General features: G+C 41.3%; 2 protein-coding genes across 2 annotated transcripts; one reads left to right on the forward strand and one right to left on the reverse strand.

Annotated features, from left to right (window-relative positions):
* Positions 1–3,338: 3,338 nt before the first annotated feature.
* On the reverse strand, positions 3,339–4,304 carry Or56b4 (olfactory receptor family 56 subfamily B member 4). Its single transcript, XM_048427708.2, has one exon. The coding sequence runs from the start codon at positions 4,302–4,304 to the stop codon at positions 3,339–3,341; it is 966 nt and encodes a 321-aa protein (XP_048283665.2).
* A 14,223-nt stretch (positions 4,305–18,527) lies between these two features.
* On the forward strand, positions 18,528–19,481 carry LOC148121542 (olfactory receptor 52K1-like). The gene has a single exon (XM_087907690.1). The coding sequence runs from the start codon at positions 18,528–18,530 to the stop codon at positions 19,479–19,481; it is 954 nt and encodes a 317-aa protein (XP_087763816.1).
* Positions 19,482–25,519: the final 6,038 nt, after the last annotated feature.

The following is a 25,519-nucleotide window of genomic DNA, read 5'->3' on the forward strand; positions in this document are numbered from 1 at the left end:
CAGAAGGATGTACATGCCATCCAGCCAACTCTACCAAAGGAAAGATGATTTAATGTTGCAAGGAGTTTCTGTCCTGCCCAGTTTCCACATTCGTTAAGTCCCAAAGAAAATCACAGAGGTCCACATTAGTTATAAACTGATTGGCCCATTAGCTCAGGCTTCTTATTAACGCTTATAACGTAAATTAGCCCATTATTCTAGTATATGTTAGCCACATGGCTCAGTACCTTTTTCAACAGGGCAGGTCACATCTTCCTTCTTCTGTGTCTGGGCAGGACTGCAGAGGGAGCTTCCCTCTTTCTAAAATTCTCCTGTTTTCATTGACCTGCCTCTACGTCCTGTCTAGTTGTTCTGCCTATACTTCTTGCCTGGCTACTGGCCAATCAGCATTTATTTAAAACATAATTGACAGAATATAGACAATTGTCCCATACCAATTTAATGGCTTGAGAGTCAATAGTCTAAAGTTCTCACACCTGGGCTTCCAAATTGATTGGCACAGTTGATCTTTCCCTAAAGCCCATCACAATGCCATGCTACTGTGTCAGGAAATCTCCTAGTGTACACACATTGGCTTGAGCCAGTGTTTCTTCTTTGTTAGTCCATACTTCTACATTTAAACAGGTAACAAACTAATTTGTGCTGCTTGTTCTCTGTTCTACCCAAACATCTCCTGTCTTGTTCTGTGATTCTGCTTTAGAACTTCTGCTGTCTCTCCCTAACCCAGAAATGCCCCCCTCCCAAGATGTCTCTTTCCTTACTCTCCTTCCTCCCCCATGAAGAAAGGGAGGAGGGACTGAATGTAGCAGGGGGATCAAGGTCCTGATGGGGTAACCCACAGAGATAGCTGACCCGAGCTTGTGGGAGCATAGTCAGGGAACTTGTGTGTGTGACAGTTACACAGCTTGCCCTGTAAGGCTTCTAGCAGTGAAATCAGGGCCTGTCCCTGGCACTTAGCTGGCTTTTGGGAACCAGTTCTCTATACTGGATTACCTTCTCCCAGCCTTAGTTCAGAGGGAGGAGCTTGGTCCTGCCTTGACTTGATGTGCCATGCTTTGTTCATGCCCGTTGTGATGTGAGATGTCCTTCTGTATTTGTGTTGCTTTATTTCTTAATAAATAGAACTGTTTTGGTCAATGACTTAGCAAATAAAACCAGACAGGAAATCCGAACAGAGAGATCTATAGAGAGAGTAGGTGGAGTCAAAGAGACACCATGTAGCTGCTGGAGGAGAAAGACAACGGAGCTCCAGAACCTTACTGGTAGGCCACAGCCTCGTGGCATTACACAGATTAATAAAAACTGATTAATTCAAGACGAAGGAGCTAGCTAGAAATATGCCTGAGTTATTGACCAAACAGTATTGTAATTAATATAGATTCTGTGTGATTATTAGGGTCTCTTTTAACACCCAGGGGAGGCCTATTCCTTTCTGAATGGAGAGAGAGGAGTGGATGGAGACTCGGTAGATCAGAGCCAGGGGAGGGAAAGGGAGGAGAGGAGGGAGGGGAAACTGTGGTCAGTATGTAAAATAAATGAAAAAAGTTAATTAAATATAAAATCAGAACCTCTGTTGTTCTTTATGTTGCCAGTGAACTGTAAGACTTCATAAGGATTTTTATATTTCATTAGAGAAGTTCAAATCAATTTGAGTATTTTATTTCTTAAATATTTTTGCTTTATTATTTGTAGAGCTCCAAGGCAAATTAATTGAAGATTTTGTGAACTGAAAAAATTTACCCCTGTCAAACTCTTACTAAAAAGTTGTCTAGAATTTAAAGAGTCCTATCGTTTTCATTAGACAGGAAAATTGCCTCTGACTTCTCTGTTTTCTTCAAGAATGAAAGAACCCATTGTCTGAGGACCAGAGACCAGAGCTGTGTCCAGATTTTCACATTTCAAAAGTTACTCTTTAAAGTTTTGTTCTGTAATACTACATTTGACAAAAAATACTATAGAAATTGAACCATTTTGTCTTCCCAGAAGAAAGAGAAAAATCAGTTTTTCACAGTAATATTTTTCTATCTTTTTTTTCCCTGTAGCTTTGGAGCCTGTCCTGGAACTAGCTCTTGTAGACCAGGCTGTCCTTGAACTCACGAAGATCCACCTGCCTCTGCCTCCTGAGTGCTGAGATTAAAGGCGTGAGCCACTACCGCCGGGCATAATTCTCTATCTTAAGTGTGAACAATTACAAAAATTTCTGGGCTTTGATCTTTTCTGAAGGGAAATGAAGGAGCAGTCGATCTGGGGGAGAGGGGAGGTGGGAGGGACTTGGGAGGAGTGGAGGGAGGGGAGGATGCAGTTAGGAGGTTTGTATGGAGGAAGAATAAATGAAAATAAAAACAAAAAGAAAATTCCTACTGGTTTCTCTTCACTATAGACTTGCCTGCAGAATATGTAATTACTTTGATTTTTGCTTCATGAGGACACATGGACAGTGATAATTTCCTTGAAATTTTATTTTACTGTTTGGAAGGGTTTCTTAGTCTCAGAGTTTGTCATCTGATTAAACATGGCTGTTGTACACTCTTCAAATGCTCCCCAGATCATGGAATTGTACCCCAGTCATATGATGTGAATATTATATTCCTGCTTGACTGGAGGATTCATGGATTTGATCACCTTCTGTTGCTGAGTCAAACTGTGGTCATTGCCATCTTCTTCTTCTTTTATTAAAATATAGTTTTTAGATTAATTTATTTTATTATGGTTTTTATATGACTGTTTTGCCTCAGATCCCCTGGGACAGTAGTTAGACAGTTGTGAGCCACTATGTGGATATGGTGCTGGGAATCAAACCCTTGTCCTCGACAAGAGCAACATGTGCTTTTAACTGCTGAGCCATCTCTTCTTGATGCTTGTAGAACTGAATATTCTGTTGCCATCGTTCATCTCTACTGTCATGCTCTAAATGGAACTTTACTAAAAATGAGTAATAGATAATTTTAGCTTGTTTTACTATCCTAGCTTCCTTATGAAAATTAGCAAATGAGGTGAATGGAGAGAAAGGGTTAAGAACAGAGACTCTAGAGACTGAGTTCAAATCTCATGTTGTAAGTTTCTAGTCAACCTTGGTAAAGTTTCCCTACTCATTTTCCACGTCTGCAGAATGTAGAAAGAATGCTACTTGCATCATAGGCTGTCACAGGGAGTGAGAATTAACATTGTGAAAAGCTTTGCACACGCAGTGCACTACCCAAAGTCGATGAGTTTGAGCTGATGCCCCTGGAAATGGGGAGAGATGGAATTTTAACAAGGTGTTTTGGGCTCAAAGTCTATGCCTTCATTTTCCTGCAACACTGCATTTGGCATTTGGTGTTCTGCCTTACACAGTCAGTTTACTTCCTAGACACAAACTCACTCCAGCCAAGCACCCTCTGGAAGCCCACCCTCAGCTCCTGTGTCCTAAGGGCGTAAACCATGGGGTTAAGAGATGGGGGGATGACAATATGCAGCACATTGAGGAGAACAGGGATGAGGGGAAACTTTCTTTTTGCTAGGTGAGTGACAGATACTAAAACAATAGCTGTGTAGTAAAATAGAATGAGGATGAGGTGGGAGCTGCAGGTACTGAGGGCCTTAGATATTGCTTCAGCAGAATTCAGCCTCAACACTGTGCGCATAATTAAAGCATAGGAAGCAAAGACCAGAATCATGTCACTTCCGACCACAAGCCAGGCCAAAGCCAACTGGTAGAACCTGTTAACAGTGATATCATCACAGGCCAGACTAGTGACCCCCAAGTTAGAGCACAGGCAGTGATCAATTTCCGTTCTGGAGCAGTATTGCCTTTGGGCAGCTAGTACAGGTACTGGGATGGTTAACAGGCCATTCCTGAAAAGCATGGATATTGTGGCTTTGATTACAAATGCTTCAGTGACTACAGAAGGATACTGAAGGGGATGACAAATGGCTACATATCTATCTACTGCCATACATAGGAAGATGCCTGACTCCATGCACATAAAAGAGTGGATAGCATAGATCTGAGCAAAACACTCAGGGAGGCTGATGGCCTTGGCATCAAACCACAGGATGGCCAGGATCTTGGGCATGCTGGTGGTAGCCAAGCCAATATCTACTGCAGCTAAGATTCCAAGAAACTGATACATTGGCAGATGTAGGCTAGGCATGTGGTAGATGGTGATCAAGATGAGAAGATTGGCACCAAGAGCTATAAGGTAAAGCAGAGCCATGGGCAAGGAGAACCAGTGTTGCCACTCATGGATGCCTGGGAATCCCAGCAGGATGAACTCAGACACTTGAAACTCCGAGCTGTTGCTTGCATGCAGTGTGGTATCCATATCATGGTATGTCTTGTTCTCAGCATCTGCCTGTGTATTAGGGGAAAACAGAAAAAGATCATGATTATCTAGGCTGAAGGAAGAGAAACCGGTCTCACCAAAAATGTGGTCTTTTGAACATACTGAATTCTCAATAAATTCTTAATTTTAGAAAAATTCCAGATAGGTACAAAAGAACCCAGATGATGATTGTTTCGGTTACCTTTTGTCCAATTTCTGTTTGGTGGCTTTTACATGCTGTATTCACTTAAGTATCCACTTAAGTTGCTATATATAAACTTTAAAACGTTTATGTTTATATTTATATTCCATTATCCAAACAAGGAATAATTGCAGAATATTATTCTTTCCCTAATTTTTTTTACCAGTATTTGTTTCTGAATGACTATTCATTTTTAATGATTGACATTTTGGCTTATAGCACAACCAATTTGCATGGAATTGATTTTGCTACTAATGAGAAATATGTAAATAAACTGATTTTGAATAGTTAAACATGGGTTCTGCTTCTCTCACTGAGTGGTTATTCTGCTTCCTTTGTCATATAGTGAGTCTTCTATGGCACACATAGACACTCACACATACGCACGTACACACACAGAGTACACAATTCTATTCTGGAAATCTACTGTTTCTGTTTCTGGTTATTTTTGTGCAAATATCAGGAAGTTTATTACACACAAAGTTTCATTCCTCTAATTACTCCCTTCAATTTTAATTCCCACTGATGCATTAATTTTCTAGATTAACTTTAGAATTTCTGTGTTGATTTATAAAATAGCACTGCTTTGTTTGGGCATTACAGACAGATACATTTTTGGGAAAAAAACGAGGAGCTTTTGCATCACATATTTTCACTCACAAATGTGGATGATTTCTTCCTTTATTCACCTCTTTAAAAATACTCATTAAAATGTGTAATGTGTAGCAGATGTAGAGACAGCTCTGGGGCTATCTGGAGAGACAGCTCTGTGGCTGAGCGATCTTGCTACTCTTCTAAGGAGTGGAGTTTAGTTCTTAGCACTCATATCAGGGAGCTCACAAAGCCTATAAGCCCAGCTTCAGGGGATTTGACACCCTTTTCTGGCCTCTGAGAGCACCCGTACACACATGTGTACATACACACATGCATACACATAGGTAGTAAACAAAACAAAAAATAAACCTTTAGAATGTTGCACTGTGATGTTCTCATAATTATTATATTTTTGAGATTTTTTAAGAATAATATCTGATTGACTCTCTATATTATGTATTTAAATATACTTATACATATAAATGCATATATAAACATTATATATTTATATATATTTCTTCTGGCATATGATCACCTGTGGAGTTAATCCTTATTATTCCTCATTTTTGTTATTTCTTCTTGTATTCATTAACTTTAAGAATGATGTTAAAGTTACTCATGATGTTTTACATTGTATTCATTTATTTACTTTTTTGAGATTGAGTCTCGTATAAGCCAACTTGGCTGCAAACTAGCTTTGTATTCATGAAGACTTTAAACTGACCCTCCTACCTCTGACTCTCAAGTGCTGAGATTACAGGATTGTGCCCCTGTGCCTAACTCATTTTTTTTTTTTTAAGACGGGGTTTCTTTTTAGCTTTGGAGCCTGTCCTGGAACTAGCTCTGTAGATCAGGCTGGCCTCAAACTCACAGAGATCCTCCTGCTTCTGCCTCCCAAGTGCTGGGATTAAAGGCATGCGCCACCACTGCCTGGTCCCTCACTTTTTTTGATTGTATCGAGTACACAATTACTGGTGGTTAAAATACCTTATATTTACACATTGTAGTTTTATTTTTGTGTTCTATATCATTCTCTTCGCTAAAGTATTGTTAATGTCTAGTTTCTCACTAAAACTGTTTCTTAAGGCAAATTTTAAAGATAGAACGAAAGTTGCATAAAAAGTATTGTTTCTCTTTCTAAATATTTATATCTCTTACTTCTTGTTTTCTGCCCAGTGAAATGGTTAGAAGTTCATGGACAGAGTAAAACAATGATTTCATATAAGTCAGCTTTTTAATTTATGTTAATGGGAATTCAGTTTGGATTTACATTAAATACTCTATTTTTAAATTTTTGTCTTTGACATTATATACATTTTATCAAACATGATAAAACAGCTGGATGTAGACTATCCCGTCAAGTCCCTTGGCCTACCGTCACTGGTCAGCTCCGACCGCTGCCTCATTCCTCTCTTGCTTCCTGATCATAGATCCCAGTCCCTACCTAAGCGAACAGCTGGGAGAAGGAAAATATTGAAGATGATGAATTGTAGAAAGAAAAGAAAACCAGCTAAGAAAGCCAGAGATGAGATTTCTAGTCAGAGACTAGGATAGAACTACAGGAGAGAGACTCTCACCTCACCTCTCACTCAAATCAGGACTAAATTATAATGCTGGGACTCTGTCCGTTCATCTCCCAACATGCAGACCCTCCCTGGCTTACTTACCCCCTTAGGAGGGTGTGAAGAGGTTCCCCATTAAAGGGTCCTGCAGCAGCTTCTGCTGTCCATGCTACAGTGACCTGTGCACAGCCTACCATCCAGAACACACCCCTCTTCTTCACGTCTGGAGTCTGAGGGTTTAGTGTAATTCCCCAAGTTGCCTGCTTCTGTTGTGTTCGCTGTTGGCCCTCCTCACTCTGTCCTCAGGGGCCCAATGCCTTAAATGGTGCCATGGGAATAAGACTTAAGAGTTCTTTGGCAAGTAGCCCTGGTCCCACAGGCAGCCTTGCAGACCACTTTTTACTCCAGGTTCCTAAGACATTAATTCACTCCGGTCTCATCAGTAATTCCCTAGTTATAGGAAGGGTCTGAAAACTTTCTGCCTATCAAGATCCTTATCTTTGATCAACATCTTTTCTAGAGACAACACTATTTTACTTCCTCTTATTTGTGTTCTGCACATCTTAAAACTTACCATGTTTACTTTTGTCTTAACCCATGTATTATTCTTGCTAAGAAATGACAAAATAATGGATATATTTTAGAACTGAATAATTCTAAAATTCATGTTGATTATTTCCTTCATCCATGACCATTTTCTCTTTTTTTATGAATTTTTAAATCTTGAATTACAATAAAGAGTAATGAATTATTTTCCCTGACAGAAGCATTAGTTTGTTTTGGTAAAGGCCATTATTTGTGATAGTTTTCACCAACCAATGTATTTTGAGAAGAAATGAATGAACTCAATGGTGGTTGGTGTGTGTGAATTCCCAGCAGCTACATGATGGCCCACCACCATCTGCAACTCCAGTTCCAAGGAACTGATGCTCTCCATAGACACCAGACACATACCTAAGTGGTACACAGACATACATATAGGCAAACCATTCACATACAAACAAAACTAAATAAATGTTTGAAAATGGTGCATGTTTAGCCAGTCAGTGTAGTGTGCATGCAGCCCTGGATATCACAGGACCTGTTATGGTTCCATCTCAGCTGGTTGAACACCACTTTTTCCTCTAAGAAGTTGGGTCATTGGATTTATTTATATTACTAGTGGAATTAAATGACAACAATATCGCTTGATGGAATTATACCTATGCTTGGGTCAAAGACAATTAAGTGGTGATATTGTCTGAAATGAATTTTGAATGATAGAATAATAAAATGAACCTGATAGGTCAGACTGTATTACAAAAAATTTGTATGACCTTGGGGAGAGGGTCATGTTGACACTCATCAGAACAGACACTTCTAAGTTCAGAGGTGGCCCAGAATCAACACATTAATGCCCTAACCTACATCCTGGGGAATCTTCAAGGGTTCCTGAGATGAGTAGTGAGGTGCTTAGTCTAGTGATGCTTGATAGTATGTAAGTATAGGTAGACAGATTTAATCCACTGACTGTTTCTGAAGTCAGCGTTGTTCTAATGATCAGCAGTGACAATGAGAGATGTGAGGGTACCATAGGCTACTATCCGGACGGTTGCACAGCTGACTAGTAGGTTATATGTGCTCTTGTGCGGACTGGTATTTCCTGACTGCGATAGGCAGATATTCTGGATTTTGACTTGTATTTATGCCAATGAAAATATTCAAATATCAACAGAGAACTAGAACAGACGTGTGTGTGTGTGTGTGTGTGTGTGTGTGTGTGTGTTTTGCTGGAGTGCTCTATTTCTGAGATACATCTTGAGCTCAGAAATTTTAAAATTTGGATCCCTTGTTAAAAATTATCATATCAAAGGACTCATTTTATTGCATTATGCTACAGAAGCAACAGAAAAAAGAGTTCTCTTTTCTATTTCCTGGGGTGATGGATCCCAGCTACCCACGAGAAAGGGGGTTGTGTCTATTCACTGAAGACAGGTGGACTATGTGCTATGTACCCATAGCAGTCTTTTATGTGTCTCTTAATGCTTCCATGCCAAACAGTAAAAGTTAATGGCAGGAGTATAAATTTAAAAGTCGCAATTATGTAATCATAATGGCATTATTTTACACTGATATTCCAACCATGAACTCTATTAGCAATCAGTTTAATGCATCTTGAATACAAACATATCCATTTGCCTTCTCTGTAAAATGCCTCTGGGCCCTTTAATTAGAACTGTTCAATCAGTAGAACCAAGCTAAGCTTTGTCAGTAGAAGGCATGCAGAGAGTTTAAAAGTTTCCTTTCTCTGCTGGAGGCGAAATTTGTAAGACTATGAAACCACATTTCCCACCTCTGTGGTGTGCCAGCAAAAATTTCAATGATGTATTGAGAGAATTACACTTTTAAAGAAGGATTTTATTTGGCGAGTTATTAAGAAGGCCCACATGGACATATCAGGCATAGAAGAGGTTTATAAAAGCCCTGTAGATTGAAGACTTTGGTTGCTCTGCTAACTTCACCTATCAGTCTGTATCACAGGCTTTTGTACGACCATGGTGTGTGTGCACATTTCTTCAGTCTTTCTAGTCTCTACTCTCATTTGCTTATATATATCACTGGGGCCTCCAGCACAGTGGGCAATAAGAATGCTAAGAATGTCGAACAATGAAGAAATAACCTCCTCCCAATTTTAGCGGAAAGCTTTCAATCTCTCACCGCCATGTACCACGTTAACCATACTCATTGTCTACAGGTTTATCTTCATGTTTGAATGCCCTGCTGCTGTGTGCTGAGTTTGCATGTTTGTTTTTGTGTCATTGAATAAGACATATGCTTTCTTTCTCATGTATTTTGCTAATATGTGAAATTATCTTATAACAAGATAATTTGAATGACAAATTATCTTGTGCTCGTGTTAACAGACCTCCTTATGTACTCCTAATATATTATTCTTTTTTACCTATTGCTGAGTTTTATTTGCTAATTAGTTTGTTGAGAATTTTTTTTATTAAAAATTTCCACCTCCTCTCCTCCTCCCATTTCCCTCCTCTTTCCCTCACTCCCCCTCCCCATCCCTCTCCAGCCCTAAGAGCAGTCAGGGTTCCCTGCCCTGTGGGAAGTTCAAGGTCCTCCCTCCTCCATCCAGGTCTAGGAAGGTACGCAACCAAACAGACTAGGCTCCCACAAAGCCAGTCCATGCAGTAGAATCAAAACCCAGTGCCATTGTCCTTGGCATTCAGTCAGCCCTCATTGTCAGCCACATTCAGAGAGTCCGGTTTGATCACATGCTCCATCAGTTCCAGTCCAGCTGGCCTTGGTGAGCTCCCATTAGATCAGTCCCATCGTCTCAGTGGGTGGGCGCACCCCTCACGGTCCTGACTTCCTTGGTCATGTTCTCCCTCCTTCTGCTGCTCATTTGGACCTTGGGAGCTCAGTCCAGTGCTCCAATGTCGGTCTCTGTCTCTATCTCCATCTATTCCATGTACATGAAGGATATTTTTCTAGGCTTTCTTATTTGGTAATGTATCTATTATTATCAGATTTATAGTGTCCCCATAACTTGGTTTGAGACATGTTTTCTTTTAAATTACTATTTTCTTTCATTTTGGTGTTAATTAAATGCATTTAAAATTTTAAATTAGTTGATATTCATTATACAAAATAATGTATTTGATTATGACATTTTCATTGATCTATGCAGCATATTTCCATTGTATTTGGCCCTTTACACCTTCTCTTGTCCCCTTTCTCCAATAGTCCTGTTTCTGCTTTCATGTATTTTTAATTTTAGATTTAGAGTCTACATATGAGAGGCACAGCATTTGTCTTTCTGAATTTAGCTTATTTTGCTTAAAATAATAATATTCAGACCATCCTGTCTTGTAGATGACATGATGCATGCTGTGTGCTGCATGCTGCCTGCTGCCTTTTATTCTCGCAATTACTTACCCATGGGTTGCACAGCAGAAACATGTGGTATGAACTTCTATTTTATTTTTAAAATAATTTCTGTACGTGTGTGTGTGTGTGTGTGTGTGTGTGCATATACGCACATTTGTGTGTATGTGAATGTGGGCATGCGCACAGTGAGCATATGAAGGTCTGAAGACAACCTTGGGTGCTGGTCCTCGCCTTCCACCTCACATGAGACAGGTGTCTTTGTTGGTTTTCCTCTGTGGCATACAGCTCAGATAAGCTGGCTATGAGCTTCTGGGAATCCGCTTTTCTACCTCCCATCTCCCCGTAGGAGTTTGGGAGTTACAGATACTCATTGAGATACATGTCCAACTGTCAATGTGGGTTCTGGGGATTTGAACTCGGCTCCTCACACTTGTTAGTAAGTGTGGGCAAGTACTGTTGGCCACAGAACTGTCTCCACAGCCCTAACTCCCGTTTTCTATAGTCTTACTCAGATTCATGGTCATTTCCTTCTTCAACATTTGACAAACTTCGTTTGAAAAACCTTCATCAAGATTGCTCTTTTTTTATCCCATTTTTTTTTCTGAATTTTTAAAACACTTTTCCTAAATCTAGTTTTTTTCTTCTTATGCCCAAGATACTATGCAGGCAGCCTCTGACAGGTGTGTGTATGAACCAGACTGCCCTTCATAGATCATTTCCGTGTCTATCCAAATGTCTTTCTTGAGTCCTTAGATACTACGAAGTACTCTTTGTGGTGGACTTAAGACCTCATAGACTGGGCCTAACCTTCCTTTTGAACAGCTGCTGTCTCTCCTGCTGGTCAAGACGGATCTTTAAGATGTTCATCAAGAATCCCTTACTTTCTGGCTAGAGCAGGGCCCAGGGGTTAGGAGCAGCGGCTGCTCTTCCGCTGCTGCTCTTCCAGAGGACATGGTTTAATCCCAGCTCCCACACGAAGCTCACAGTCATCTGTGACTCCACTTTCAAGAGACCTAACACCCTTTCTTGGCCTCCTCAGGTGTCAGGCCCACAGGTGGCCTGCAGACATATGCAGAGGCAAGCACTCATATACATAAAATAAAAAGAAGTAATCAAAGAAAAAAGAATTTCCTACTTTCTGAGTTTTGGTGTCCCTTTTAGTGTTAATGAATCATCTTGGAGCATTGTCTAATAAGGCCTCGTTTGGGAAGCCTTGTCTAATCCCTGTAGGCACAATTTGACAGCCTCTCCAAGGTGTTTCTCTCTCCAAGCTATGGCCAGAGATCCCCCCTTGTCACATTCCCTTGCCTACAGCAGGGCTTTGTTCTGCTTTGACATTAACCCAGTTTAAAATCTCTATATTCTGTCCCACAACCTTTTTAAATTTTTTCTTCTGTCACACACTATGTCCCAACCATAGCCTCCCCTCCAACCAGACTTCCCAGCCCCACTCAGCCACTGCTCCTCTGTTTCTCTTCAGACAGGAGCAGGCGTCCCAGTGATAGCAAAGGAGCACAGCATAATAAGACATAGTAAGACCAGGTACAAATTCTCATTCCAAGACTGGACAAGGCAACCCAACGGGACGTAAAGGGTCCCAAGAACAGGCAAAAGAGTAAGAGATACCCCCTTTTCCACTGTTAGGAGCCCCACAAACACCCCAAGCTCAACAATCACAGCATGTGTGCAGACTGTCCCAGAATCTTAAGAGGAGCACACACACACACACACACACATACATACACGCACGCACACACATGCACATACACACACACACACACACACATATATGCACACACGCAGGATATATGTGCATGTGTGTATCTACATGTATACATATATATTTAATATATGTCATTAATTGAAGTCAAAGATCTTGACTGTGTTTTGGTTATCCCTATCTCTTGATGTTTTGTACAATTTCCTGACTTTATCTAAAAGTTTTGTGATGTGGGATTCTCATTCTGTATGCTGTGAATATGTTTTATTACCATTGGTTAATGAATAAAACTGTTTCAACCAATGACTTATCAGAGCAAAGCCAGGCAGGAAATCCCTACAGAAATATAGAGAGAATGTAGGCGGAGTTGAGGAGATGCCATATAGCTGCCAAAGGAGAAAGACACACGAGCTGGAACCTTAAGGGTAGGCCACAGCCTAGTGGTGATACACAGATTAATAGAATGAGTTAATTTAAGATATAAGAAATGGCTAGAAATAAGCATAAACCATTGGCCAGTGTTGGGATTAATATAATTTTTGTGTGATTATTTGGGTCTAGACGGCCTGGAAACACAGCACGGTCTCCGTTTATAGTTTGGAGGACTTCTGCCCTGCGGTCCACATCCTCATCTACTCTCCTTTCACTGAGACAGTTACTTACTTACCCGCAGCTCAGTTCTGTTACAGTTCTTGTCTGTCTGTCTTGGGTCCTCCAATCTTTGTATTACTTTTGCCACTTGTCTTGCCTGCATGTTCTGTCAGGTTTCTGTCCTGGTTTGGTACCTAACCTGTTTCCTGATGTCTCAGAGTTATTATAGCATTGTCTGCCTTCAACTCACTGTTACCAAGTGTCACTTCTCAGACAGCAGAGCGTTTTACGCTAGGTTTATAACCCCACCTTTAACTGAAATGAGACCCCGCTCTATCTCCTCATTTCTTCCAGAAATGAGCAGTGTTCTAAGAACAAGTCTCGAGTAAATGGACTATCAGAGTCTTGGTACTGTCCACACCTGTCCAATATTCTGAGATTTTTTTTTCTGAAATAGCCTGTGTTGACCTCCGACTTTCTGATAAGAGATTATCATTCTGAAGAGACAAAAATCTGTCTGAATCCTAACTGTAAGTTTATATTCATGCAGGTGTGGTTGTGCACGCCTTTAACCCCAGCACTGAGAAAGCAGAGGCAGGTGGATCTCTATGAGTTGAAGGCCTGCCTAGTCTACATGGTGAGTTCCACACTGGTCAAGGCTGCATAGTGAGACCCTGTCTCAAACATGTTTTTATGCATGTCCTAGTGTGGGTTTCTATTTCTGTTGCAAAATACCATGGCCAAAAGCAACTTGGGGTGGAAGGGTTTTCTTCAGTTTACAACACCCAGGTCTCACCCCATCCCTGAAGGAAGTCAGGGCAGGAACATGGAAGCAGGAGCTGATGCAGAAGCTGAGGAAGAGTCCTGCTTATGGGCTTGTTCCCCATAGTTCGCTTAGCTTGCAAAACCACCCACTCAGGAGTGGCACCACCACAGTGGATGGACCAATCATTATTTAGAAAATGCGCCATACACTTTCCACTAGATCAGTTTGGTGGGGGCATTTTCTCATCTGAGTTTCCCCCTCCTCAGATAGCTCTAACTGTGTCAAATTAGTATAAAACTAGCCAGCACAATGTGTTTGCTCTTGTTTCTCCTGAAGGCTTCATAGGACAAAATTAATTTCCCTGTCGGAGATTCTCCCTGGATTTGAAGAATCCGTGAAGACTGTTGTATGCCATCACTTATATCTTTCTTTCTAAAGGCTGAACACACAGTTCTCCAATTCTTCCCAATAGAACATCCAAATCTACCATAGTCCTAGATAACCCATCTACATCTTTATCAAGTTATTTAGTGCCTGAGAGGTGGGTAAAGCATAGAAAAGCCAACTAAAAACCGGGCGGTGGTGATGCATGCCTTTAATCCCAGCACTCGGGAGGCAGAGGCAAGTGGATCTCTATGAGTTTGAGGCCAGCCTGGTCTACAAGAGCTAGTTCCAAGACAGGCACCAAAATTACAGAGAAACCTGCCTTGAAAAACCAAAGCCAAAACCAAAGCAAAAAAAAAAAGCCAACTAAAGGACTGAGTTGTTAGAAGACATAAAGGAGCTACACATGCAGCCCTTGACTTAGCCTTGTACCCACCACTGCAACTCTAGGTCCAGGACTATCAGCATTTTCTGAACCAGGATTCTCTGGTCACGTTCTCCCTTCCATCAAGGCTTCTTCTACACATTGATCTACTCTTCTCAGGGCTTTCCCCTCAGTCTCCTGCACTGACTCCTTCCCATGTCCCTGCTTTTTTCCTCAGCCCTCTTGGACCAGCCTCTTTCAGATCATCATCAGTATAGGTCTTACTAGTACCCTTGACAGTTACGCCTTTCCTAGTCCCCTATTGGAGAGGTACCCTGGAGAATGCTGTTCAAAATATTCCCTGCCGGGGCTGTTCCCATGAGAATCAATAAAAAGAAAAGGCATTGTTAGACTTTTGTTTGAAGAGGAGGCAGAAAAATTAATTGGTGTCTAGGTGGCTGAAAATTCACTTCAGATCCCTACAGACAATGTCTCAAAAGCATTCTATTAAATATTCTTTCTTGGGGCTTGATGAAGCCTAACCTCTTAGCCTTCTGTAGGTCAACCAACACAGTTCTTTGGTAAGTAACAGTCCAGGGTAGGAAGAGAGACAAATAAAGGCTATATCCATATTTTAGCAGTCCTATAGTCTGGGTAGTCTGATGGTCTGATGGTGAAATGGCTTTCTCTTAATATCATTAAGTAAAATTGAAAGAACATCATAGGCAATACTATATCCTGTGTTAGAAATCTGCACAGACTTTGTGTGGTGTTAGATGGGACAGGCGAGGGAAAAAGGGAGTGAGTATGTGGAAATTCCTCATCAAAGCAGGCAGTTCAGTCCTGGGATAGGAGGCTTTTTGGAGGCCTGCTCCTCCTTGATGCCTAGAGCACTATTCATAGACAAACATTTTTGAAGGCACTCTGGAACTGAGGTTTCTCTGGCTCCTTAACCCCTTGCCTTCTCTGACTCTCTTACTTGCTTGATAGAGGCAGAGCTGCTGAGTTTATTGGGTTAGATATTTATGTAAGGCTCATGGATAAAATAGTAATATTTTCTGATCCCAGAGTTACCAGGTGTAATTATTTCTAAGAGTTTCTGAAGGCAGAGGCTTAAGGACGGACTGTTTAGAGGATAACTTGAAGCAGATGTTCAGGTAATCAGAGCCACACTTCTCGACCGCCTCACAGCAGCACGCTTTGGGGTGATTAGGGGAGCGGGGTCATGCTGGGTGGGAGTGGATGCAGCACTCTTGATCAGTTTACTCCAGCTGCTGCACCCTGTCTCAAAATCCCCAAATTTCTATCACTCCTAGCCAGATTGCTTCCAGCATACTATTTATTATGTGCAGTCCAATAAAGGATTGTTTCAATAGTTGAAACTTTTTATATGAAATCTCATTTAATTTTCACTATGCCCTGAGGAGCAGATTTTAATATAATCATTTCACATGTGTGGAAACATAATTGGATGTTTAGAAACGGCTTTTCTTAGGTCAGCACAGGTGACAAGCCAGGGACGATAACTTACACCAGGACTTGGTCCATGACCTCGGGCCTCCAGGCCTCTGTTTCCTCTCTGTAGCCTTTACAGCTGCCATTGTCACACAGTCGCCTTGGCAGCTGTGGTTGAAGGAAAATAAAATAATTACATGTCTTTCTTCAGAGGGAGAGACAAGCTTTCTTGGCCATTTTAAAACCATGCTTTCTTTTGTTAATTTATTTTTTATTTTTATTTTTTATTTTTATTTAATTAATTAATTAATTAATTTTTTTGTTTTGTTTTTTTCAGACAGAGTTTCTCTGTGTTGCTTTGGAGCCTGTTCTGGAACTAGCTCTTGTAGATCAGGCTGACCTCAAACTCAGAGACATCCACCTGCCTCTGCCTCCCGACCGAGTGTTGGGATTAAAGGTGTGTACACCACCACCCAGCCTTTTTTTTTTTTAAAATATTTTCTCATTTTACATGTCAAATCCAGTTCCTACTCCCTCCCCTCCTCCCGCACCCTCCCCCTCACCCCACTTATTTCTACTACTCAGAGAGGGTAAGGCTTCCCATGGGAAGTCAACAAAATCTAACACATGGCTTTGAGGCGGAACCAAGGCCCTTCCACTATATCTAGGCTGACCAAGGAATTCCTCCAAAGAGAATGGGTTCCAAAACGCCAGTACATGCAGTAGGGATAAATCCTGATCCCACTGCCAGTGGTCTCACAGTCTGCCACAGCCATACAACTGTCAACTACATTCAGAGGGACTAGTTTGATCCTATGCTGGTTCCCTTGCTGTCAGGCCGGAGTTGGTGAGCTCCCATTAGCTCAGGTAAGTGTTTTGGTGGGTGTTCCCATTATGGTCTTGACCTCTTTGCTCATATTCTCACTCCTCCCACTCTTCGACTGGACTTTGGGAGCTCAGCCCAGTGCTCCACTGTGGGTATCTGCAGCTGCTTCCATTAGTTGCTGAATGAAGGTTCTATGGTGACATTTAAGATAGACATCAGCCTGACTAGGGGCAAAGCCAATTTGGGTCCCCTCTCCTCTATTGCTTAGGGTCTTAACTGGGGTCATCCTTGTGAATTCCTAGGAATTTATTTAGTGTAAGGTTTCTTGCTAGTCACATAATAGCTCCCTCAATCAAGATATCTCTTTCTTGAGCCACATCCCAAGATGACTTTTGTTTCTTTATCTCATATCAGAGGCTCGCTTTTGTCAGCATTGGTGCTGTAAGATCAGTGGCTATTCCTTTCACACTTAGCATGTCATTCAGTTCTTCTACACCCAAAGTTTTCATAGACACCAAGTAAGTTTGTTAGAGACCATATATTATTAGCTCATCTTGGCAGCCAGGTAAAACCTGGAAGACGGATATGCCTCTACATGAAGTATGTTTTGCAGATGTTCATATTTTGGGCAGTTTCAGATATGTGGTGGGTTAAGGTTTGATGACTGCCCTAGGTCAGTGCTGATGAAGTGAAGTCTTCATGTCTTTGTGTCCCCATGCTTGTCTTTCACATGAGAAGGTCATGGTTCCTGAGACATTAGGATGTCAGAGAGAGACAACACCCAAGTCACTGCTCGCTGGTCCTTGTTTCATCATCTGTACAGCTACTCTCTTTTAGTCATGGTCCCAGGATCCGAGATCTTCTTTCTTGGCCTGTAAGAGCCACTCTAACAGAGACAGAAGAACGTCTGCTAGCTTAGGGGGTCAGTGGGTGTGAATTGTGGGTTTTATTCACTTCTGCAGATCTGTGACACTGGTTCATTGATTTCTTCCTAGATTGCTGTTTCTCTCATAGCAGACAGCGATGCATTTCACAGGGAGCACCTTGGGAATGCAGATAATGTTGCAAACTGTTGCTGGGATAACTTTCCGCTCTGCTCTCAGTAGGTGACTACAACACACAACATTTTGGCCTTGATATCACTGATGTTTCCAAGAGCTTCTGTTTACTCTCCAGGTCACCAAAGTGTTAGACACCAACACATCAGCGCCTTGAAGGAGAGGGAGATACAGCAGGTGAGGCTGTCAGTCTCTGAGGTAATGGGTCGGGAAGCAAGTGAACAGGATGGGAATTAATGCAAGGAGTGGTCTGACCAGCACTGGCGTCTTCAGGGACTGCATATTATTCTCTAATGTTGGTAGTCAAATCGAGTCTGAAAGAGTGACTTGCCTCTAGCTGAAGGATTTTCCAGACATTAATATTTTTGGCAGTTTTGGGAGTTCAGTGGATTTACTGACACTTAGTCAGTACTTAGTGATTTACTTAGTTTACTGACACTAAGGACAATGATAATTACATTCAGTACTGGCATTTGAAGTATGAGATTGAGAGGAAAGATTCTAAACTAATAATACTTACTAGATACTTATTTACAGTTGAATAAATTCACCCAGAACACACATACTGTGGGTTTAAGCTTAGAATCTGGTTCCTGAATGTCTCACCAATGTATTTTCAACTGTTTTAGCTCTTCTAATTTGAAGATGTGCAGAAATATTGAATAAAATGAGATGCATTTTGAATATTTCATTAGAACTAACTGTGGGATAAGAGGGATATGGTGCTTTTGTTGACTTCCTATTAATCTTCACTCACTGGGTCTTATATCCCTGCCTTTATTTGCAGTGACCCTCTGTTCCTCGATGTGGGATAACACCATGATTATTTCCAATGATTCTCACCTCCTTTCACATACTTTCTTCTTGGCTGGCATCCCAGGCTTGACTGCTGCCCACATCTGGATATCCCTTCCCTTCTGCTTTATGTTTGTCCTGTCACTAACTGGGAATGCACTCCTGCTTTCTCTCATCTGGTCAGAACACAGGCTCCACCAGCCCATGTTTCTGTTTCTTGCTATGCTCTCTTTTGTTGACCTGATCCTCTCCCTCTCCACTCTGCCCAAGATGCTGGCTATTTTCTGGTTTGGTGCTACAGCCATCAGCTCCTACTCCTGTCTATCCCAAATGTTTGTCATCCATGCATTCTCTGCCATGGAGTCAGGGGTCCTGGTGGCCATGGCCTTGGATCGCTTTGTGGCTATCTGCAACCCGTTGCATTATGCAACCATCCTTACTCCTGACGTTGTCGCCAAGATCGGAGGCCTGGTGGCACTGCGAGGTGTGGGTTTAACCATCTTCTTTCCAAGCCTGGCCCATCGACTGTCTTACTGTGGTTCGCACACGATTGCTTACACCTACTGCGAGCACATGGCAGTGGTGAAGCTGGCCTGTGGGGCCACGACCCTGGACAGTCTCTATGCCTTTGCTGTGGCAATCTTTCTTGGTGTGGGGGATGTGGCCTTCATCGCCTACTCCTATGGGCAGATTGTGAGGACGGTGATGCGTTTCCCTTCCCCCGAGGCACGCGGTAAAGCAGGAAGCACATGCACAGCCCATGTCTGCGTCATCCTCTTCTTCTACGGTCCAGGCTTTCTTTCCGTGGTCATGCAGCGCTTTGGCCCGTCCACAGCTTCTGCTGCCAAGGTCATCCTGGCCAATCTCTACTTGCTCTTCCCCCCTGCTTTGGACCCCATTGTATATGGGGTTAAGACCAAGCAGATCCGAGAGAGTCTGTTCACAATTTTACGCCCCAAGAAGATTGAACCCACTTGACTGTCATCTTTGTCAACTGGGATTCAGGCGTCAATATACCCCTTCCCCATAGGTTAGAAGTTGAACTGTCCAGATCATTTGCCTGATAGAGACAGAAGGCATTCTGTGATATTGTAAAAATGGAAATTTTTCTGGGTTCTCCCATGTTTGTATATCTGAATTCAAGACTAAGAAGGTCTGTAGGATCTCATTTATTCACTAAGCAGTACCTTTGATATTTTTCTTCAAAAAGTTGATAGTTTGTGTTAATGATATAGCTATAGCAGGTAGTTAAAAAAATAGGATGTTAGCTGGGCCTGGAAATACAGGAGGAAAACTGGGGCAGGAGAATCATGAGTTTGTGATTAATCTGGGATATATGGTGAGCTGTAATCTGATGAGGGTTACATAGGAAGACCACCTCACACATGCACACATATAAGGATTTTTATACACCTGGGCTCCAGGAATTTAGCGAGAGCTGTAAAGTGGGTGCCTATTCTGAACTTGTGAGGAAATAAGGCAGCTCCCACCGTGTAGCACACACAGTCAGCCTCACATGGGAGCAGAGAGATCCTCTCTGCCGGAGAAAGTCTGACTTCAGAAGGACAGCTATCAAATCGCGGAGATGTCCTGGAGTTTGAGCTTCTGAGAAAACACTTCAGACTCTTCATGCCCACTTGATTCCAGAGTTGCATGTGAAGCATGGTTTCTTTATTTTATATACTCTTTCAGTTTAATTTTGTGATGGATCGTTCTTTTAATACTACGCATTTTTAACCCTTGAGAATAATGTATCCTTCACTTTCTCCATTTTATTTTATTTTTTTAATCTGTTTTATTTACTTTTGACTCCTCATTAAATTTCACTGACTCACAAATGACAGATGCTTAATACATAACTATTGAGAGGTCAATCAAGGGCTTCACATTTTCAAACAACAGTGTTTAATGAACTCTTTAACGAGGTCCAAATTAATGAAAAGGTCTAGAAAAGAAGTTTTACTTTCAATTTTGACCTTCATATAATTGAGGAACCCAAATTATCAGTTCCTCCATTTTCATCTGAAGAATAGAGACTCAAACATAGAACTTGACTGCCTGCGGTAATTTTTGATTCTCATTCTATTTACTTTCCTTTCTTCATTTCTAACTCTTTGCTCATTTCCTCCCAAACTGCTCCCATTGTCACTCACTGTATTTGCTGTGTGCTTTTATACCTTTGCACGCCCTCGAAACACGTAGTATTGCCCTAGTATTATATATTGTGTATATGGAAGTACCCTTCTTTAAGTTCCTCAGATGTTTGTGTTCCCTCCAGTCAGAGTTAGCTAAGGTGCCTGCTCTAAATCTCACCATTTTTGTTCACCTCTATCCATTTGGAGAATTCTCCAATCACATCAAGTCATTTGTTTTCCACCATCAGAAAACTTGGCTTATTTCTTTCTTAATTTATTATAATTTACAAATGTATATGTATTTTTAATGGGGGAGTTATTTCTGCATCTACAGCAGACAATGATTGTATTTTTGCCGTGGTTCCTGGCATTTGATTAGTAATAAATGTTTCCTTAATAAATGAACAGATCTCTCTTTAATAAACTGCTTTGGCAATAGCACATTCATTAGCCATATAATATGTGCCTTGGAATAAATAAATAAGCAAATCCTTACAATAGGGACATTCATTATATTTTATTAAAATGGAATAAACTCTTGTCATCATTGTCACATCACAATGGCGTCTCAACCATCATAATCATGATTGACACCTCCTTCCATTCCTTCCAAATGTTATACTTTCCAATGGCTCTGTTTCAGGCAGTGCAGAGAGCACTGGGTGGCAAGCTTGCCTTTGCATGGCAGACTTACGTCTGTAGCAATCACCAAACAGAAAGCTGGCATTTGTCTTCCGGTCTTCCCTCATTCTCCTTCCATTTCCTGACATCATTTTCTTTCATATTTGGAGTGTTTCTCAGAATTTCAGCATGTTAGTGAGATGAAGATCTCGGAGAGAGAAGGAATAATTTCCAGGATTATGAAGATGGATGCTTTAGGTGGGTGAAAGTTTGAGTGAAGGTTATCTTCAAGGGACTTAGAAGTCTCTGAGGAGTTTGGACAAACTACTTTGAACAATTCTCTGAATATATTGAATTAATGAAAAATATTGTAGATAAAGGCAGATCCTGTGTAGTAAGCTCTTACACTGCGGTTCTTTGAGATAAGAAGCTGGCTTATGTTCCCATTCAGTGTCCTCCATGTGCAAGCTGCTTATGCCATTATTCTTTGCATTTGGTGTGTGATGGCAATGTTATATTCTCGTCAAGTGGGGACTGTGTATTTCTCTTATCTCTGGTTGATAGTTTCAGCGTGCTTGGCTCTAATACATTTCCTGTGAAAACAGATGAGCCATGATAGTGCACCCCCAATGTACTTGCCATGAGGCACAACCTTCCCTGCCCCTTCCAGCTGGTGGCCTTTCCTCACTGCTCTCACTAAGCAATGACATGCTGAAAATGTTCCCTTGCATGATCCTGGTTATTGGTATACATGTAGATGATGCATTGAACTCTGGCTCTTTATGTCCTTTGGAGGATGTCTTTATCCTTGATAGGTCCCTATCTACCTGCCCTACCTATTCCCATAACACATCCTTGAACATCTCCAGGGTTTCTTGCATTTGATTTCCAACAGGTCTACCGCCCCAGACCCACGAACTTAGGTTTTAGCAGTGGACAGGATGTCACCAAATGAACCAGAAAAACCTAGCAGAGAATTCAAACCAAGGGTGTCAGTAGGCAGAGAAGGGAACAGATTTTAACGCAACTGCTCTGCGACACAAACACAGCTGGAAGAGCAGTTGCGGGTTAGGCAGCGTCTCCGACTATAACCATCACCATAAGCTCCTCTCCAGGGCTCACCACTCGGGCTGCGCACTGAGCAACGATAGCCCTCCAGGCTATTTCTGCGGTCCGAACTTTTACAGAGGCTGGTACAGTCCCCTTCCAAAAAGGTCCAGATAGCAGGCTCAGTGTGGATTTTGATAAAGCAGAGGAGACTCGCTATCCCCAGCAGTACCAGCCCTCACCACTCCCTGTGCACTATGAGCTGCTCACTGATGGATATACCCCGCATCAAATCCTGGATGCTAACCTTAGGGTGCGGTATAGGACTTCTCCACACCTCCTCTATTCAGACTGGGACCTGGACCACCCAAAGGAAAATCCCTCATTTTAGCACGGGCGGCTTGGACTGTGTCCAGGCTGTGGTACTGGATATAGGCATAGCTGTCTCCTTTGACGTGATCGATTTTTCGAATGCTCCCAAAGCGATCAAATTCCCTGCCCAGGGCTGCCAGCGAGGTGTTAGGTCCCAGACCACCCTCCTAGAGGCGGGTAGTGGGGTTAGCCTTGTCGTAGCCTATCTTTATGGAGTTTCTGCCAATCAACCAACTGGACATAGCCACCTTGGCCCTGTGTGCCATTTCCAGGTTTTGAAACTTGAGGAAGACACAGGCACCACACTGGCCACGGACAGGTTTCTTGATGACCACCTCCTCAATGATGCTGTACTTCTCGAAGGCCCGTCGGAACTCTACCTCAAATACACTGTGGTCCAGGTTCCCAATGAAGAGGTTGCACGTGGCCCTCTGGTCATCCATCGGCATCAGGCCCTCCTCGCACACGGTCGGGTATCCATAGGGGCGCACACGGTCGTCCTACAGCCATAGTATTCCAAGGCTTGCTCCCTAGACAGTCCCACGGTGGCCCCGCCTGCAGCATCCAGGGCGAAGGCTGTTGTGATTTGTCAAGTGCCAGGCTCCCGCAGGGGCGGGTCATTATTATCTCTTAATATCAATGAATTCAAGTCACCTATAAAAAGACACAGGCTAAGAGAATGGGTATGAAAACAGGACCTAGATTTCTGCTGTATACACGAAGCACACCTCAACCTCAAAGCCGACATTATCTCAGAGTAAAGGGTTAAAAAAAGGTTTTTCCAAGTAAATGGACCTAAGAAACAAGTGGGTGTAGCTACTCTAATATCTAACAAAATAGGTTTCAAACTAAAATCAATCAGAAGATATGGAGAAGGATACTTTAGACTCACAACAGGAACAATCCATCAAGATGGAGTCTCAATCTTGAACATCTATGCCTCTAATACAAGAACACTCACATTTGTAAAAGAAACATTACTAAAACTTAAATCGTACATCAAATCCCACACACAAATAGCAGGAGACTTCAACATTCCACTTTCACCAATGGACAGGTCAACCAGACAGAAACTTAACAGAAATAAGAGAACTAACAGATGTCATGAATCAAGTGGACTTAACAGACATCTATAGAACATTCCACCCAAACACAAAAGAATATCTTCTCAGCACTTCATGGAACTTTATCTAAAATTGATCACATACTTGGTAACAAAATAAACCTCCACAGATACAAATAAAAATGAAGTAACCACCTGTGTCTTATTGGATCACCACGGATTAAAGTTAGAATTTAACAACAATACCACTCTTCGAAAGCCTACAAACTCATGGAAATTGAACAGTAAACTACTAAACCACCCCTGGGTCAAGGAAGAAATAAAGAAATCAAAGACTTTCTAGAGTTCAATGAAGATTAAGGCAGAACTTATCCAAATCTATGGGACTCTATGAAAGCAGTGCTAAGAGGAAAGTTCCTAGCACTAAGTGCCCACATTAAAAAAAATGGGAAAAGCTCACATTAGTTACTTAATAGCACACCTGAAAATTCTAGAACAAAAAGAAGCAGACTCACACAGGAGGAATAGAAGACAGGAAATAATTACGTTGAGGCCTGAAATCAACAAAATAGAAACAAATAAAACAATCCAAAGAATAATTGAAATAAAGGGCTTGTTCTTTGAGAAAATCCACAAGATAGACAAACCCTTATTCAAACTAATCAAAAGCCAGGGAGAGAACATCTGAATTAATAAAATTAGAAGTAAAAAGGGGGACAAAACAACAGACACTGAGGAAATTCAGAGAATCATTAGGTCATACTTCAAAAACCTGTATGCCACAAAATTGGAAAGTGTAAAAGAAATGGACAATTTTCTATGTAGATACCATATACCAAAATTATATCAAGACCAGCTGAGAAATTTAAATAGACCCATAAACTGTAAGGAAATAGAAGCTGTCATCAAAAACCTTCCAACAACAACAACAACAACAACAACAACAACAAAAGCCCAGGACCAGATGGTTTTAATCCAGAATTCTGCCAGAACATTCAAGAAGAACTAATACCTCTACTTCTCAAAGTGTTCCACACAATAGAAACAGAAGGAACATTGCCAAGCTCTTTTTATGACGTTAGAGTTACCCTGATACACAAACTACACAAAGACTCAATCAAGAAAGTAAATTACAGACCAATCTCACTCATGAACATGAATGCAAAAATTATCAATAAAATACTGCAAACCAAATTTAAGAATACATTAAAAAAATCATCCACCATGATCATGTTGGCTTCATCCCAGAGATGCAGGGTTGGTTCAAAATACAAAAATCTATCAGTGTAATTCATCATATAAATAAACTGAAGGAAAAAAACCATATGATCATTTCATTAGAATACGAAAAAGCATTCAACAAAATCTAACATTGCTTCATGATAAAAGTCTTGGAGAGATCAGGGATATAAGGAACATATCTAATTATAATAAAAGCAATATACAACAAGCTGAAAGCCAACATCAAATTAAATGGAGAGAAACTCAAAGCGATTCCACTAAAATAAGGAACAAGACAAGGCTATCCACTGTCTCCATATCTCTTCAACATAGTTCTTGAAGTTTTGCCTATAGCAATAAGACAACAAAATGAGATCAAGGGGATTCAAATTGGAAGGTAAGAAGTTACACTTCTGATATTTGCAGATGATATGGTAATATATATAAGTGACCCCAGAAACTCTACCAGAGAACTCCTAAGCTGATAAATACCTTCAGCGATGTGGCATTATACAAGATCAACTCAAAAAAGTCTGTAGCCCTCTTATATACAAAGG

The sequence above is a fragment of the Myodes glareolus genome, chromosome 7 (assembly GCF_982192425.1).
Source record: "Myodes glareolus chromosome 7, mMyoGla1.1, whole genome shotgun sequence".
NCBI classification, from domain to species: domain Eukaryota; kingdom Metazoa; phylum Chordata; class Mammalia; order Rodentia; family Cricetidae; genus Myodes; species Myodes glareolus.